This window comes from Phycodurus eques, chromosome 11, assembly GCF_024500275.1.
Source record: "Phycodurus eques isolate BA_2022a chromosome 11, UOR_Pequ_1.1, whole genome shotgun sequence".
NCBI lineage: Eukaryota > Metazoa > Chordata > Actinopteri > Syngnathiformes > Syngnathidae > Phycodurus > Phycodurus eques.
Window position 1 is genome coordinate 9354688 of NC_084535.1, and position 17232 is coordinate 9371919.

Below are 17232 nucleotides of genomic sequence, written 5' to 3' on the forward strand. Positions count from 1 at the left end.
AATGAGGGGGTGGAGGGGGTGTAGTCTCTGAAAGGACAGCATGTTTGTGTATCTGAGAGAAGGAGGCAAGAGGAGATTAACATGTCAGATTTAAGACGGGTGAGGAGGTGAGGCGAGCTCGTGAACGCATGAGTGCCTACAACTGTGTGTGTAGATGGTGTTTATTAAAGGGTCCATTTCAAGGCATCAAATCTGGTGGTCGGACATAAAACTCAATTTCACACCACGCTAAACATACTTTTTCTTTTCTTTTCCTTGGGCATCAAAGTATTGTCCAACCGCGAAGGCCTGTTCTTTCTACTCCCGTTTACTTGTTTGGCGCCTAATTAACACCCAAGCGCTGCAAATATCAATTAGGACTTCAATTGTCAGGGACGATTGCGAGGTGTGTGATTATCAAGCTCCCCACGGTTTGATCATCATTAATTAAAAGGCCGGCGGTTAATTTGAAAGGTTTGTTTACTTGTTGAAAAACACAGACAAAAAGTCTTATTGATATTTTCTCTTTCAACTTGAATTCACACAGGATGCATCAGTGGGAAAAGTTCTTACACTTCTTATTAGTATTACACTTACAGTTTAGTTCGAAAATGTTATGTTCTCATCACAAATGATGCATCTCAGATTGCTTGTTATATGCATATGCTGCTAGAATGCCCCAAACCTATATAAAAACCTATTTTTCTATCGTACAAACAAAAAATACAAAATCAAATTACATGCAGCATAAACACTAGTACAATCCTTACATTTTGACCTGACCTCATTGGCATAATCCACATTTATTTATATGAATTATATTGGCATATTTATGTACTGATCTTTGATGACACTTCAAGAAAAATGGAAAAAATTGGGTTACAAAATGTTATGCACTTACTGGGGGTGAGGTCTGTAATATTGTGATGTCAATCTGGACAACGAATGAAATGAGGGATGATGCGGGCATATTCTTTTAATAAGGTGAGACTTTTCTTTACTTCTATGATTTTACATTTTACATTTTACATTTAATTAGTATTTAATTATTTTTAGTTTATATGGATTCTTTAAGCACATCTGCCTCACAGTTCTGAGGACCGGGGTTCGGGGTTCAAATCCTGGTTCCTGGCCTGTCTGGAGTTTGCATGTTCTCCCCGTGCCTGCGTGGGTTTTCCCAAGGTACTCCAGTTTCCGCCGACGTCCCAAAAACATGCGTGGTAGGTTAATTGAAGACTCTAAATTGTGAAAGTGTATGCGAATGGTTGTTTGTCTATACGTCCCCTGTGATTGGCTGGCGACCAGTTAGGGTGGACCCCGCCTCTCGCCCGAAGATAGCTGGGAAAGGCTCCCCGACCCTAGTGAGGAAAAGTAGTACAGAAAATGGATGGATGGATGCATTGTTTTTATTGTATACACATTTTATATTCATGATTAATTGGTTTTCCTTATTTTTTTTTATTTACTTTACTTGTATATCTATTTAAACATGACTTTAATGTAGTTTATTAGTTTTATTTGTTTTCTTTATTTCTATTTAAAATGTGTTTTTTATTGTATACTGTATACTTACATTTTACATTCATTTTTGATTCATTTTTCAGATTTTCATTTTATTAGTTTTATTTTTTTATTATTTTATTTTTTATTTCATTTGATTTATTTCATATAATTGTTATGTATTTTCTTAAACTTACTTTTTATTTATTGTTGAATGAATTAATCTTGACTTATGTTCTATAATGAATATATTATTTTTCCCACTAAAAAGAAGTAAAAGGCACCCAAACCACTGACACCACAACATTTAATGGTCAATCAAATTGATTCTAACATAATTATTATGATTTTTTTTATCATTTATAGCTTACTGGTCCAATTTTAGTAAAGAATTTTCATTTTTTTAGCTAATATATTCATATTTTATTTAATGTTACGACACGATTTTCGGCGGCACGGTGGCCGACTGGTTAGAGCGTCAGCCTCACAGTTCTGAGGACCCGGGTTCAATCGCCGGCCCCGCCTGTGTGGAGTTTGCATGTTCTCCCCGTGCCTGCGTGGGTTTTCTCCGGGCACTCCGGCTTCCTCCCACATCCCAAAAACATGCATGAATTGGAGACTCTAAATTGCCCATAAGCATGACTGTGAGTGCGAATGGTTGTTTGTTCCTTTGTGCCCTGCGATTGGCTGGCAACCAGTTCAGGGTGTACCCCGCCTCCTGCCCGATGACAGCTGGGATAGGCTCCAGCACGCCCGCGACCCTAGTGAGGAGAAGCGGCTCAGAAAATGGATGGATGGATGGATGGACACGATTTTCCTTAGCACTTGTTACTTCTGTTCAACAAGAGTCATATACTGACTGAATACTGAAAAATGTATAGGTTTGGACACAAGGCACCACTGACCTGATCTCCACCGTGGCCTTGACCTCCCAACGTCTCTAATGAAGCATCACGCTGCTCTCAGTTGGAAGATGTTGCGTTGATACCATTTGATCACCAATTTCTGTCTTGGTTCATTCGCACTTTACAGCCCGCGCTCCTTGTTGGAGAAGATGAGCGGAGTTGGTTGCTGGGTGGGGGCTGCACGGCCCACCCATGACGGTTATTAGCTTGTTAAAAGTGCAAGTTCACTGCGCTTGTTTTCTAATAATGCACAGCGGGTTACCTTGCGTGATTCACACTTGGAGGACTAAAGTTTATGAACAACAATGCGGAGATGCATGCTAACTAAAAGCAATTTTTGAGTTCCAGGAACTTTTACTTCTTGGCACGTCTTGGTACTAAAAGGTTCCAATCAGACCCCAGCACCGCAAAGGCTCCTGGACTGTCTTGAAAGTAATCCCACCCCTATTGGGGGTCTACTTTTGAACTCTGTTGCTATCCAAACCAGCAGCAACCACAGAGACATAAATCAAAAGTCACAAATGCGTGATTGATACCTTTGTAGGTACTGGTATTTTGGTTCACCACAGAGTTCAAATGGACAACAGTTAACAGTTAATACAGTACGTGAGTGTCTATTCGAAGGAGGGTTTACATGTCTCAAGTGGATGACTAATTTGGTATAGATTTCAGGGACGCCCAAAAAGACCAACAAAAATCTATCATACGCTCCTCTCGAAAGGTTCGGGATATTTAGTATCTCATTTTAAACTCAGTTAATAATAATATCGACCAATAAATACAAACTGTTATAGTGGTGCCTTGATATAAAATTTAAATTCATTCTGTGACCACATCTGTAACTCAAAACACATTTGTAACTCAAAACACATCTCGTCAGTACCGCACTGATATTAGCTGTTCTACACAGAGGATAAAGAATATAGGCCTGTGAGTACTGTTATATTTATCTGTCTATGTGTTGCTGCACCGTTTGTGTTCAAGCCGTTGCTTTAAGGGTTAAAGCACTATAACATAGATGCTATTTAGCGTTAGCATTAAGCTAGCGGACTTAGAGGCTAAGCAATATGGTTGTTTTAAATACACGAGGTGTAATTGTTTTGGTTTTATGTTTAGTCTAGCAGAAACCTTGAGCCAAAGAATCGATCAAGACATATACAGCGACGTCCACTGCTACGCCTTTCTGTGACTCCTCCAGTTTCTGTATCTCCGTCGCAACCTGCTGATGATACTCCAAGCTCAGCGGCCACTTCCCTCTGAGAACGTCAGCAGGTTGCAAAGAGAGACCAGAAGAGTCTTTATAGAAGGTGAAATTACATCAATTCTCCTGTAAAGATTGGAATACATTTTTGGCTCATTCTGAAATTTCACCCGAAGGCACGATATCCCTAACTTTTTGTGAGTAATTCTAAGAAATGATACCCTCTCAAGGCATTTTTACACACAACTCTCTATCCTACACACACACACACACACACACACACACACACCTCATTGACACACATTGGCCGGATTAGGAACACTTTCTCTCAGGGGCCGGCGAAGCTGCCCCCACACACAAAGGAACACTTGGGGACGGGATTAGCAGGTTTACAGCGGATCCACATATGTCCAGTTCAAGCAATTGGTATTCAAAGCTTGACACTTGGAAATGCCACCAGGCGAGAGCAAAGGAGGGCCCGCCGCTTTGGTCTCGCACCTTTATGAGGAAGGGCCCTTCTTTTTCGGTTGGGCCAACAATGAAGGCGCCGTCAATGTGCGTTTCTTTCTTTTTTTTCTTTTTTAAAACTGTTCTACCAGGGCGATCTCATGGCACAGCACGCGGGAGGAGAGTCAGCAAGCGACTTTATTATTATTATTTCAACTGCCATGGGGGGCGGGTGTGGAGTGGACGGACTGACAGACGGACGGGCGGGCGGGCGGACGAATGGATGGATGGATGGATAAACGGATGAAGGAAAGATGTGCTGTCATCGTGAGCTGTTGGTTCACTTAGCTGTAAAAAAAAAAAAAAAAAAAAACAGGGCCGAGAGAAGCCAAGACTGACTCAATTGAATGCGTTCTCACCAATCGAAACACTTTACAGTCATATTTATTAAGGTCTCGTCTGAAATTATGAAGTATAACAACATCATTGTGACATGCTCATGAATTCTCAACTGAACTGTGCAGTTTGGCTTACATTTGAACTTTTTGATGACTATATAAAATTAGAAATCATCTGAATTTAAAAATGCCTCGAAAGATTTCACATAAGCATTGCTCAATGGAAAGAATGGCTTTTAAATGTATAGTAAATATGGATTTGTTTAACCAACCAAACAAACAATTTATTGCATTAGCAATACAGTCATCTTAATCAATTATTCATTTAAGATAGAGATGCTTTATTGATCCCCAGAGGGGAAATTCAGGTGTGAGCAGTAAAAATAAAATACATTAAAAATATTCATATTAAAAGAAAAGAATATATGAACCAAACAGTGTCAGCGAAACACTCTTACAGACTGTTTGATAATTTTAACATAAGACTAATCTTGCGGAGAAACTAATCATTTTGCTGTTTCGCTTACATTTGAACAATTTTCAAGGAGAGTAAAAAAAGCGTAAATCATCCGAATATAAAAACTTAGTTGAATGTTAAAAATTGGATTTAATTGGTAACAAATATGGATATGTCACAACAACAACAAAAAAAAGCAATGTAATTCATTATCCTGTTTTGTCATCATATTTCATTATTCATTTCAACAAGGAGATTATAAAATTCTAAATTATCTGATGATGAAACCTTAGTTGAACGGGTTAGTTTGTAATAATGAAATATATAATAAAATATGAAGCTGTTTTAACCACACACACAAAAAGGTTAATATACATTATGCCTATGGAAACTTTTTTCAATCATCTTAACTCTATTTCAATTTCATTTGTGCCAAGAAATGCAGAATGTTGAAGTTTTGCTTACGTTTGAATAATTTTCTAGACCATAAAAGGAATAAATCATCTGTATATGAAAACTTACTTGGTTAACATATGGATTTGTTTTAACCAAACGCACACACACACACACAAATCCATTTGGTGGATTATCCCTATGGAAATTATTTGTAATTCATCTTAAATGATTATTCATTTCAATATAACATTACAATTTCACCTAAAAACACAGAAATTTGCATGCAGTTTGCTTAAATGTTTTTTTTGTTTTGTTTTCATATTATTTTTAAACATATTATTCAATGCAGACATAGTTCAAATCATAAAGTACCAAAATTCCTCAAATATTTTGACAAATATTATTTCTGTCCAATAAAATTTCTTTGAATCTGAAACATGAAGAAACCATCTTTTTTGTTGTATTTCTAACTAAAATGGTTAAAAAATAAAATGATAAATTCACAGAATTTAGATTTGTTTTTATTGAAGTTAGCTTTTCATTTAGTTGAATGAAAATGTAAGATAATACAATTTTAAAAAAACATTTCATTTAAAGCTGCACGACAGCATGCTTCTAAAGTACTAAATTAAAATTAAATCTAAGTACAAAACCCTTTAACTTTTAACTTTTTTTAAGTGTAATGCTTAGGAAGTAAGAACCCTTGTTAAAAAAATATTAGGCTAAATCATTTGACCAAATGTCCATTATAGAGAAATTAAAGGTGGCGTTTACAGTTTAAAAAAAATAACACTTTTTGTCATACATGTTAAAATTTCCTGTATGACCTGACAGTAGAATATTAATTAAATGATCTTTTGAAAAGTACAGTTTTTTTTTTTTTTATTAAATGTTCCTATATTTCAACAGTATTAATGTTCAAACTGTGAATAATCTGACAGTGGTTTACAATCATATCACATATACTTTTTAGGATGAAAAACCTAGCCAGGTTTTGGATGAACACTTGGGCCTACTACCCTAACGTATTTTAATGTTGGCTGTGACCGCGGTACTTGGAGAGCTAAGTACTTTTTTAGGTGGTACTTTGTGTAAAACATCTGACAACCACTGTTTTAGACAGCCGAAAACACGAAGTCTATTCATGATTATCCCAATCTTCATATAGTTTTTAACCTCTTGATGTCACATCTTGCTTGTTTTGTAGGTTATAAGCAACCAAATAACACGCAGGACGATGAGTCGTTGTACTTTGCGGTCCTGGTGTGCCATTCAACTGGGATTGGGGCCAAATAATAAGGTTTACAGGAGGAGGGTCCAGACGAGGGGGGTATGTGGCGGGGGTAGTGGGTACAGCGGGCCACGGCACTGACGCCCACATGCTGCCATATGGCCAGCAGAGCGCACAGTGTCGCTGCCACTCGTGTTCATTCTCCCGCATGCGCCCTGTGGCTGCGGTTACTTCTCAGTGACAAACTATACGGATTAGATATAGATACAGTAAACACACGCCGAGAGACAAAGTGAGATGGAGAGCGATGGAAAAAGAGAGCTGGAGAGATCGAGATATTATGAGATGAGAGAGGGGCTGTCCCTGCTCACGGCTCGTGCGCCTCGCAAACACCCACTCGCTCTACTGACAATAAAACAGCCATTAATGTGGGAAAGGTTCAGCTCAAAACAAGTTGTTCAAATAATTGAATAGTAGCTCTGTAATTGGGTACAGATTGGAAGTGCACATTTCTGTGTCTTGCGCCACACAGCTTGCCTGCCTCAAAAATAAATACATCAATCAATCAATCAATCAATCAATAAACCCCCACCTGCTCGACCGCAAATGTGCAATCAATTACAAACAATCATCCAAAATATTTACGTCTGCATCGGAAGGTATCTGGGCCCCAAATCGGCACCCTTGATTTCTGCGTCACGTTCCTCACCGCTTTCCTGCCTCGTAAAAGCACCCGCTTGCAGAACTGCCCGTAAGACCACAGGGCAAAACAAATAATTGCACGAATTGTCGACATTTTGCATACAGCTATCTAAAACAATGTCTAGATCCAGGTCCCGAATGTAGAATGTTTTTCCCACTGCTTCTCACCACTTGCCTGCCTCACAAAGCACCCACTCGCTCCACTACCCAGAAGACAACTATAAATGTGTAAAACGTTTCTCGTGCCAATTAAACTGGTCAAAATGTTTTACTGCTTGGTCTGCGTAGAAGGGCATCTAGGTCCAGATCTGGACGACAGATTTCTGTCTCTCGCTCCCACTGCTCGCAAAACACTCGCTCGCTCAACTGTAAATGTGGGAAAAGCTGCACTAATTAAATGAAACAAATTATTTAATACCAGGTCCGGGTCTTTATAGAAAGGCATCTAGGTCCAGATTCGGGCCGCTTTGGCCTGCCTTGCAAGCACTCAACCATGAAGCAAAAGAAAAAAGAAAAAACTTGGATAATTGCAAACAATTGGGGAAAAAAAGTAATAATGTGACTTTAGCATTTCGCCCCCCACTGGCAAATACCCACTCACTCCATTTACGACAGACAGCCCTGAGGGGAATCAAACTTGTGGGCTCATGAAGCCACAGGCCACGTTTATAACCACTTTTCCCTTATACCGTTTAGTGGAATCGCCCTTTTGCGTTTCTTATTCTGACTTTAACATTATTTTTATTTACACAGGCCAATTCGATCATGTACATCGGTTACACATGATTAAAATATGGCAAACTAACGGAATTTCCTCATCCTCTCCTCGAAATTCAATTTCAAATTGAGTACATTCAATGGACTTGTTTTCAGTTTACTTGACTAGATCTTATTTGAAATTAGTTTACTTTTGCATTTGGGGGAATCGAAGGAGGAAGAGCCAATATTTTCCGTGCGTAAAAACGCGCACTGACCTTCACCCCCCCCCCCCCCCTCCCAAAAAAAAGGCAGAATATGAGAAGGCTTGAGTGAAAATGAAAGAAGAAAAATGAGCGGAGAGAAGTGGTGAGCTCTGCCCCCCCAGCAATGTTCTGACAATGGCGCTGAATGGATGCGCACCGTGGTCAGTGGGACAGTCAAAGCACGCCCCCTCCTCCTCTAGCCAAAAAGAAAAAAGAGGCGCGTCATCCTTCTAAGGCGTTATGAATAGCAAAGCAGCTTTTGTGTGGCCGCCCCGTATAAATAGCCAGTGACACCTCACTGAGCCACCACACAGACGGGAAGACAAGAAAGACAAGTGGTGCGTAAAAGTGCGCAGGTGAGCACCAAAAAAAGGGAGAGATAGGATAGAGAGAGGTAGAAAGTGAGTGAGGAAGAGAGAGAGGGGGGGGGGGGGGGAAGCCTCGGAGGCCGAGCCATAAAATGAATTCAGACTCCAGCCCGAGCAGCAGAGCCTCATCCCCGGACATGGATGCCATGTTCCTCCGAGAGCACCTCCCCGGCCATCACTTCCACCACCTGCACCCGCAACTAATTCCCCTGCACCACCACCGCCACCACCCGGTCTCCTCGTCCACGCAGGGCGGCAAGACGTCGGAGTCCAAGTCGGCTTCGTCTTCATCGTCGGTGGAGAGCGGCGACGGCGGCGGCAACAAGTTCAAACTGAAGAAGCAGGTGACCGAGCAGGAGATGTACCAGCTGCGCCTAAAGATCAACGGCCGCGAGCGCAAACGCATGCACGACCTCAACCTGGCCATGGACGGCCTGCGCGAGGTCATGCCCTACGCGCACGGACCCTCCGTGCGCAAGCTGTCCAAGATCGCCACGCTGCTGCTGGCCCGAAACTACATCCTCATGCTCAACAGCTCCCTGGACGAGATGAAGCGGCTGGTGGGCGAGATCTACGGCGGCCAGCACTCGGCCTTCCACTGCGGCACCGTGGCGCACCCGGGAGCCGCTGCGGCGGCGGCGGCGGCGGCGGCGGCAGCGGCCGCCCACCAGGTGCACCCGCTCCTGGGCGGCGGCGGCCTCTCGTCCTCCACCACCTCCTCCACCCTCCCCGCGCTCACCTCCATCCGGGCCCCGCACGCCATGATGAAGGGCTCCCCGGGTGCCGCGCCCCCCAGCCTGCAGCTGGGCTCCGGGTTCCAGCACTGGGCCGGGTTGCCGTGTCCGTGCGCCATCTGCCAGGTGCCTCCTCCTCCGCCTCCGCCTCCTCCTCCGCCGCACATCCCCATCACCTCCTCCGGCCTGACGAGACTCACAGGGGAGGCCAAGGACGGCATGAAATGATGCCAGACTGTCTGTGAACCTTTGTAGATAATTTCCAAGGACTTTTTGAGGAGCGTGGATTCGTGCATGTTGTTGTCTGTTTTCTTGTTGGGTCCATCTGAGAAAATGTGTGTTAATTCCCTCCTTGTACCAAGGACTTGTGTTATACTAAAGACTGACACTTTCAAACTTGAAGGTAAAGCAAACAAAAAGAAAAGGGAAAAAAATATTGTTGTGCATGAACATTTTGATTCTCTTTATTTTGTGAAAATGAAGAATGCTTTGTGCCTTGTACCAAGGATTGAAATGGGGGGGAAAAAACAAAAAACGAGTTCCATATTAAAACATGCTTTTATTTTCCTTTCCAAAATTGTAGCAAACATTGACTTTATAGTTTTGTAATGTAACTTTTCATTAGTGACTCATTGTACAAACATGCCCTCATTTGATTTGTTTTATTGTTACTTTGTGCATGTTGCTCGAATGGTGACATTACTGCTCAATTTGTTACGCCCAGAGACTGTGTGTCTTTATTTTTTTACATTGTTGATGAAATATTTATTATTAATCACCCAGGGGACCTGGATGACATTTCAATAAAACTAAAATTATTGATCATATTAACCGTCTTACTCTTTATTTGAGAACATTATGAAAATTATTCGAACAAATGAACCTTCCTTTTTAGGGATACTGCATTAAATAAGACACGAGCCTACAACATTGACTTATACATATCTACATCATTTTAAAAAGTGTATTTAAGGGAAAAAAAGGACTTGGGCATGCGGTGTATGGAATTAACGTGAGCACATTTTGCAATTGTATTCAATTTGAGTCTAGTTTTCAAACTATTTAATGAAATAATCACGTGATGAATATCACTTGTATTTTTGTCATAGTTAAAAAAATTACACAATAATGTTTCATTTGAAGAATACAAAAATAGAAATGTAATTTATTCAAACTTGCTCTAGGAAAAAAGCTATAGGATATTTTTGTATTATTGGACTGTATTTAATTTCTATTTAATTTCCCTCATGAGATGAATACAGCTTCATCTATCTATTTCCTGTAAGAAACCAAAACTACTCATTCATATAACTTGGCTAGTAAATGTTACTATATTAAATGTATATTTTTTCAAATTTAAAATACATATTAAAAATGTCTTTTACAATGTTTTTATTAGGGAAAATATTACATTTAAATACAATTTGAAATTGAACGCCCTGCAAGCACAACTTACTTTATAACCCACAACAATAAATCCATCATTAAATGAACAAGTTACTGCGTTCTATTGTAAATAGGGCATCATAGTTTAACTAATTTGTAATTTTTATATAAAACAAGTCACATGAATACTTAAAAAAAAAGAACAAAACATCTCTAGTGCCTCAAAATACGTGAGAGTAAAAGAGTATTGTGAAAGATAAAAAGTCATCTCATTAAAAGAAATGTTGCATCTAAGTTGCACAACATTTCAAGATTTTTACCAAGCAAAAATGAAAATGAGGGAAAAGAGGTTACATTAATGCAGCCCAGTTGGATGGTTGATCCACCTTGGGGAGTGCTGAGCGGTTTGTCCACAGGTCCCATGGGTGCCCCCCACCCCCCACCCCATGTCTCATCTCTGCAATGACAGAATGTATGTTTGTGCAGATTACAAGATAATTGTTCACATGGGACCCAGAAGGGGAGAATGACATCACAGAGAGGTGGTGGGATTACACGATTGTAAAAAGCAGAGGATTATACACATTTTTGTTGGGGTGGGGTGTGTGGGGGGGACGGTCATGCAAATGAAGATTAAGAGAAATAATAAAGGCAGGCAAAAAGAAAGGAGAGGAGGCCTTCTGTGAGTTGAGACGGAGTGAAAGAGTTCATTTGCTGCTGCTGTTTTTGTCTTTAGGAATGAGTTGGCTGCATGTGTGTGTGTGTGTGTGTGTGTGTGCGCGCGTGTGTATGCGTGTGCATGTGTGTGTGCTGGCAGATGGGATGTAAATAGGCGGGTAGCTGCGACGGCCTTTTAAGCGCACTACACTGAGGAGGATGTTGTCAAGGGAAGCTGCTTAGCAATGACTTAAGGTTTATTATGCTTGCCTTTCAAAGCAAATGGACTCCTCAATGGGCTGAGGAATACTTCTTAATTCTGCCTAATTAGGAGGCCAACAACTGCGAAGCCCGGCCATGTTACATTCACCAAGGGTGGTGGTGAGGCCGCTAAATAGTGAGCACATGCAAATCACACACAGCACCGCACAAATGTCACACGCATGTTTGAGGCGTGTATGTAAATGAGGGTTCCTTATGGGCAGACGCACTCGGGTGAAAAGCCTCACAAGAACACATCTTCATCTGCTGTTAATGACCCAAAACACGTAAAAAGATGGCATTATTCTGATTTTTCTTACCTGATTTACCACCAATATCACACCACAATCATAGAACCCATCAGTACTACACAAACTACATTATCTGGAGTAGGTCACAATCAATATTTATCTAATAACATGGCTAAATATTTTATATACATGTACATATGTTTTGTAGTTTTTTTTTTTTTTTCGTGGCCTAAAATGCCCAGTACAGTACAAAGTTATTGCAATTAAATATAATTTAAAAAAGAAGAAAGAAAGAAAAAGCTATATAGACAATCGATAGACCCATCATCACACGGCCACCACGTCAATGCCCCACACTCAACATGGCCGCCACGTTGGCACGGGAGGCACGTCTTTTGGAATGAGCTCTTGTAATATTGTATATTTGTGACCCGGAAATACATCAGTCCTAGTCTCTGCCTGCATTGCGCCACAGCACCAGCAAACAACAGCAGCAGAGCAGACTGTGTCAACAGCAGTTTAAGTGACAAATGGAAACTATTTTTGGACACATAGTTCACCTACAGTCCGTTTTATCTGATATCCGTTATATCTGGGTTCGTTTTATCAAGGTTTCAATGTATATAGAATACATCATACTCCCAAGAGATAAACTGTTGGGAATAAATTCATATAATTTCATGGAACAATTATTAGAATCTAGGTTGTAAATGTAGATTATTGCTTCTGATAGTGATTAGGCCAGCAACTCGGTCGCCCTGACCAAACACGACTGGCCAAAAACATGCATGTTAGGTTCAATGAATGGTTGTTTGTCCATTTATGTGCCCCCAAGTGACTGGTGACCAGTCCAGGGTGTACACCACTTCTTTCACCAAAAGTCAGATGAGAGAATTAACTCACCCAATAACGACCCTAATGAGGATAACCATTACAGAAAATACATCTTGATTTCCGACTTTTATTCGTTCTGTGACCATGATTGTTACTCAAAAGTGCTTGTGTTCAAATATAAGTTGTTTGAAGGTTTGTAATAACAGTAACGTCAATGCTAGTTTCATTAGCCCATGTATAGGGTTTTGTATTGCGTGTTAGCATTAAGCTAGAGGACTTCTGGAAGACAAAGGTTAAAAACACAACGTGTAAATCTCTTGGTTTTATAGTATGTTCAGTTTTCCCATAAACCTCAACTGGGAATGGTAAGAAACATCCATCCATCCATTTTCGGAGCCGCTTCTCCTCACTAGGGTCGCGGGCGCGATGGAGCCTATCCCAGCTATCATCGGGCAGGAGGCGGGGTACACCCTGAACTGGTTGCCAGCCAATCGCAGGGCACACATATAAACAAACAACCATTCGCACTCACATACACACCTACGGGAAATTTAGAATTGTCAATGAACCTACCATGCATGTTTTTGGGATGTGGGAGGAAACCGGAGTGGCCGGAGAAAACCCACGCAGGCACGGGGAGAACATGCAAACTCCACACAGGCGGGGTCGGGGATTGAACCCCGGTCCTCAGAACTGTGAGGCAGACGCTATAACCAGTCCCCCAGCGTGCCGCCTGGTAAGAAACAGCTTCAGATTATTTTCTGAAGAAATGGTCTCTATCTGCCAAGCAACGGCTTGTCGTGAAGCTCGCTGCCACCATAGCTAGCGCTCTTAACTAACATTTTTTGTCCGCAAATCAAGAAAGAAAAAAAAAAAAAAAAAAAAAAAAAAAAAAAAACGTCCGAGCAACGGCTCATATCTAAAAAAATGTGTTTGGTCACACGTACTGTAAGTCAAGTTACAACAGTAAAGCTTTTGTAGCTAACCAATAACTCATGCATGTGTGTGTGTGTTTACATTTGCTCGTGGTCTGCTTGCAGGGTGCATGTGTTTGTGTGCCCAAGGGTGTCGGGAGAAAGTGAATTCGGTGTGAATAAAGAGGCGGCGGCCTAGAACAAAAGCAGTTGAGGGCATAACTTATTGACCAGGATGACAGGCTGAACCAGGCTGATTACAACCGCCTGCTCGTCCTCTGTGTGTGTGTGTGTGTGTGTGCACAGTGGGCCGGTGCACCTGCCTCTGCCCTGGGGGAGGCCTCGGGGTGGAAGTGGGGGTCCCGGTTCCCCTCCCGCGCTCAGCTGACTAATGTTTAACCAGCATGGGCCAAAACGGGAAGCATATTTCCATCATAAGAGCGCGTTGCCATCGCCATTAGCGACAAGCACTCATTTGCATGTTAATTGCGCCGTTAGTGAGGGGGTTGTTGACACTTTCCTTTTTGTCCGAGGCGGGGTCGCGGGAAGTGAGGGGATGGTGCACTCTTCTTGTAATCGTTGTTGTTGTTTTTGTCAGGCTGGTACAGGAAGCGTTGTAAAAATAAAGTGTCATGTGATGCCACTACAGTGTATTTACAAGCTTATTGAACTTAAACTAATCAAAAAATGAATTAAAATGTCAACAAGTGATGCGCTAAACAAATAATATGTGATGTCTCTTTATTTATAGATTACATAGTGAACTATTAAACACCAGGATGCTCCTTAAAGAGGCCATCTGCAACACTAAAATACTTGGGAGATGTTCACCCATCAACAATAATAAATCACACAATAAATGTGGCAAAAAGTGCAGTTTACATAAAAGTGACAAACTTATTATCTCACATGAGAGAATCAAGTTATTGTATGAGGCAGAGGAAATTCCAGTTAATGAATTTATTTTGTTTCAAAAAAGAAAAGAGCAATTTAATGACATTACTTTGGTCTCACTGTTTTATTTATCAATTTATTAATAGTAAATTATCTTAAGAAAATCATATTTGATGATCTTAAAAATAGTGACAGTAGACCTAAAATAGCTTACGAAAGTATATTTAATTATTTGTATTAGTGCGAATGGTTGTTTGTTTCTATGTGCCCTGCGATTGGCTGGCGACTGGTTCAGGGTGTACCCCACCTCGTACCCGAGGATAGCTGGGATAGGCTCCAGCAGCCCGTGACACTAGTGAGGATAAGCGGTAACGAAAATGGATGGATGGATATATTTAATTAATAAAACCAATAATTCACCAATAGTGACAATAGACCTACATTATGTTAAGAAAAAATATATTTTAAAAATAAATTACTAATATTTCTAAAGAAAATTAGTTCAGCAAAAAAAATTCAGTTGAAAAATATAAAACATATTTTAGCCTCTTGCAGTGTCTTATTCACTTATTTATAACCCACTCAGTAAAAGTGACATCACAATTAAATTAACGTATTAGGGAAATTTATTTTAATCAATTTATTGAAATAAATCATGAATAACAAGCCAGGAGACTAAAAGTGATAGTAGATCTAAAATGGCTTTAAAAGTACATTTTATTTTTTAAAATACATTTATTCATTAAAAATAGTCATTAATTAGTTCAAGAAAAGTCCATAAAATGTGTTCACAAAACTATTTATAGTTTTCACCTGGTTTCAAATGAAACTATAGAAACATTTGACATTTAAAAGCATATTTTGAGCTGTCTTATTTAAAAGGGAATATTACTTAAAAAATAAAAATGTTAATTCATTTTAAAAAACTTTTTTTGCCCTAAACGTATTAACCGGAATAATTCATTTTCCCCAACTATTTTAAGGTGGACAAAAATGTATGAGATACTCCACTGAGCATGGCTACTTTCAACTTTTGTTCGAGCCTAAAAACTAGTAAAGTAAATCAGCATGTAGTTGTCAGTGTCAGTAATGAAAAGCCTGCAGATGAACAGACTGTGTTTGTGTCTCTCAATATGCACGAGTAAGCCTTGCGCTTTGATTCATCCAACTTCCCACTGATGGAAGCGCATTGAGCCAGACAGGAAATGCGCGTGTACATGTGTGTATCCTGATCAGTGCTATCCTCCTACAGTGACTGACAGATGGCGCTCAGCGTTTGGTCGTAAACGTGCTTTGGGAGAGCGCTTGTCGGCCTGCCAGCCAGTCGCCTCTATAGTTTGCAGGCTCCCTGTGAGGGGCCAACTGCCCCCAAACTGCTCAAAACCAAATGTCCTGCATTGTCAACCAATGATCAACCACCATTATATGTGTGTGTGCGTGTGTGTGCGTGTGTGTGTTTATATCTGGCCACCGCATGTTTGGAATATGTCGGCAGCAATGCGTCTCTGAGGAATAATGAGACGAGGAAAACAGACAAGGATAAATGTGGTTGAACAGTTTCATTGTAGGGACGCTTTGTGTGTGCGTAGTAGGGGGATATGTGTTTTACATTAAATACAGAGCGGTTCATAACTGTCCAATGAAAAGCATGCACAGTGAGCCCCCGCCTATTCACGGTTAACGATTCACAAATATGGCTATTGCTCTAGAAATAGCTCACTAGTGAAATGCTTACAAATGTAAACACTTGCAGAGCTTTATAGAAAAAAAAGTGTTGCTTATGTATCTATTTCCTACCTGGTTAGATCATTGTTGATAATTATAGCTAATATTCTTCTGTACTCAAGAAGTAGCTCTCCGCTTCAAAAAGGTTGATGATGCCCGCTCTAAATTATGTAAAATGTTTATGAAAAAAACCCATAAGTAAGCTTCTTTGACGACTAAACAGTCTTTAATGTTTTTAATGAAAACGTTAGGTAGTGCCCTCCCTTGGTCCTTGCGATCTATTGCATTGAAGAGGAACTACTACACACAACAAAGTTTTAACGAGAGTCTATGGGTAAAGATTTGTGCGCCACAGACTGGAAATACGTCACGAAATCCGACAACAGAGATGAACGAAAACAACTTTATTAATCGTTAACTAAACACTATTTATCCTGCTCATCTAAAAATAGATATACATTTATTTTGAAATATTTTCATTTAATCATCAATATTTTTATCACCTTTTTTTGTCTTCAAGGAAAGTAATGTGGGGACCACCATCGTATGTGGTGGAGCAGCACCGTGGCCCCCTCTATTGACCAGGGACCACTGGTAGAGTCACTGAAGACTTAAGTTCGATGTTTCCAAAAACACCTAAGTTAATCAAAGACTCTACAAGTTTGGTTGCATCACTGAACATTCGAATAGATCGTTGATGTTTTTACGGAACTATGTACACTACCTTCACTGAAGACTCGAAATTGTCTTCGATATTTAGGAAAACGAGTATGTAAGGTTTAGCCAACACAGGTTCACTGAAAACCCGCCAACACGTTTTTATTGTACTATTGGCACTTAAACAACATTTAAAGTTCGTAACCTAAATGTTGTTTTGACAAAGTGGCCATGTGATGTCTTTATCTGTGATGTCTGTTTGGCTTGAGCACGGACTCGGGCTCCTCACGACCATGTCTCACTTTGTCACTACACTCGTCCTGCTGAGAAAGACTGTCACCCAGCACTCTGCCAGGCCTGGAGCTGGCACGCC

At 40.5% G+C, this 17232-nt stretch overlaps 1 protein-coding gene across 1 annotated transcript; it reads left to right on the forward strand.

Moving 5' to 3' along the window:
- Nucleotides 1-8638: 8638 nt before the first annotated feature.
- Nucleotides 8639-9508, forward strand: olig3 (oligodendrocyte transcription factor 3). The gene has a single exon (XM_061690585.1). It carries the CDS (start codon nucleotides 8639-8641, stop codon nucleotides 9506-9508), a length of 870 nt encoding a protein of 289 aa, XP_061546569.1.
- The last annotated feature ends 7724 nt before the right edge of the window (nucleotides 9509-17232 follow it).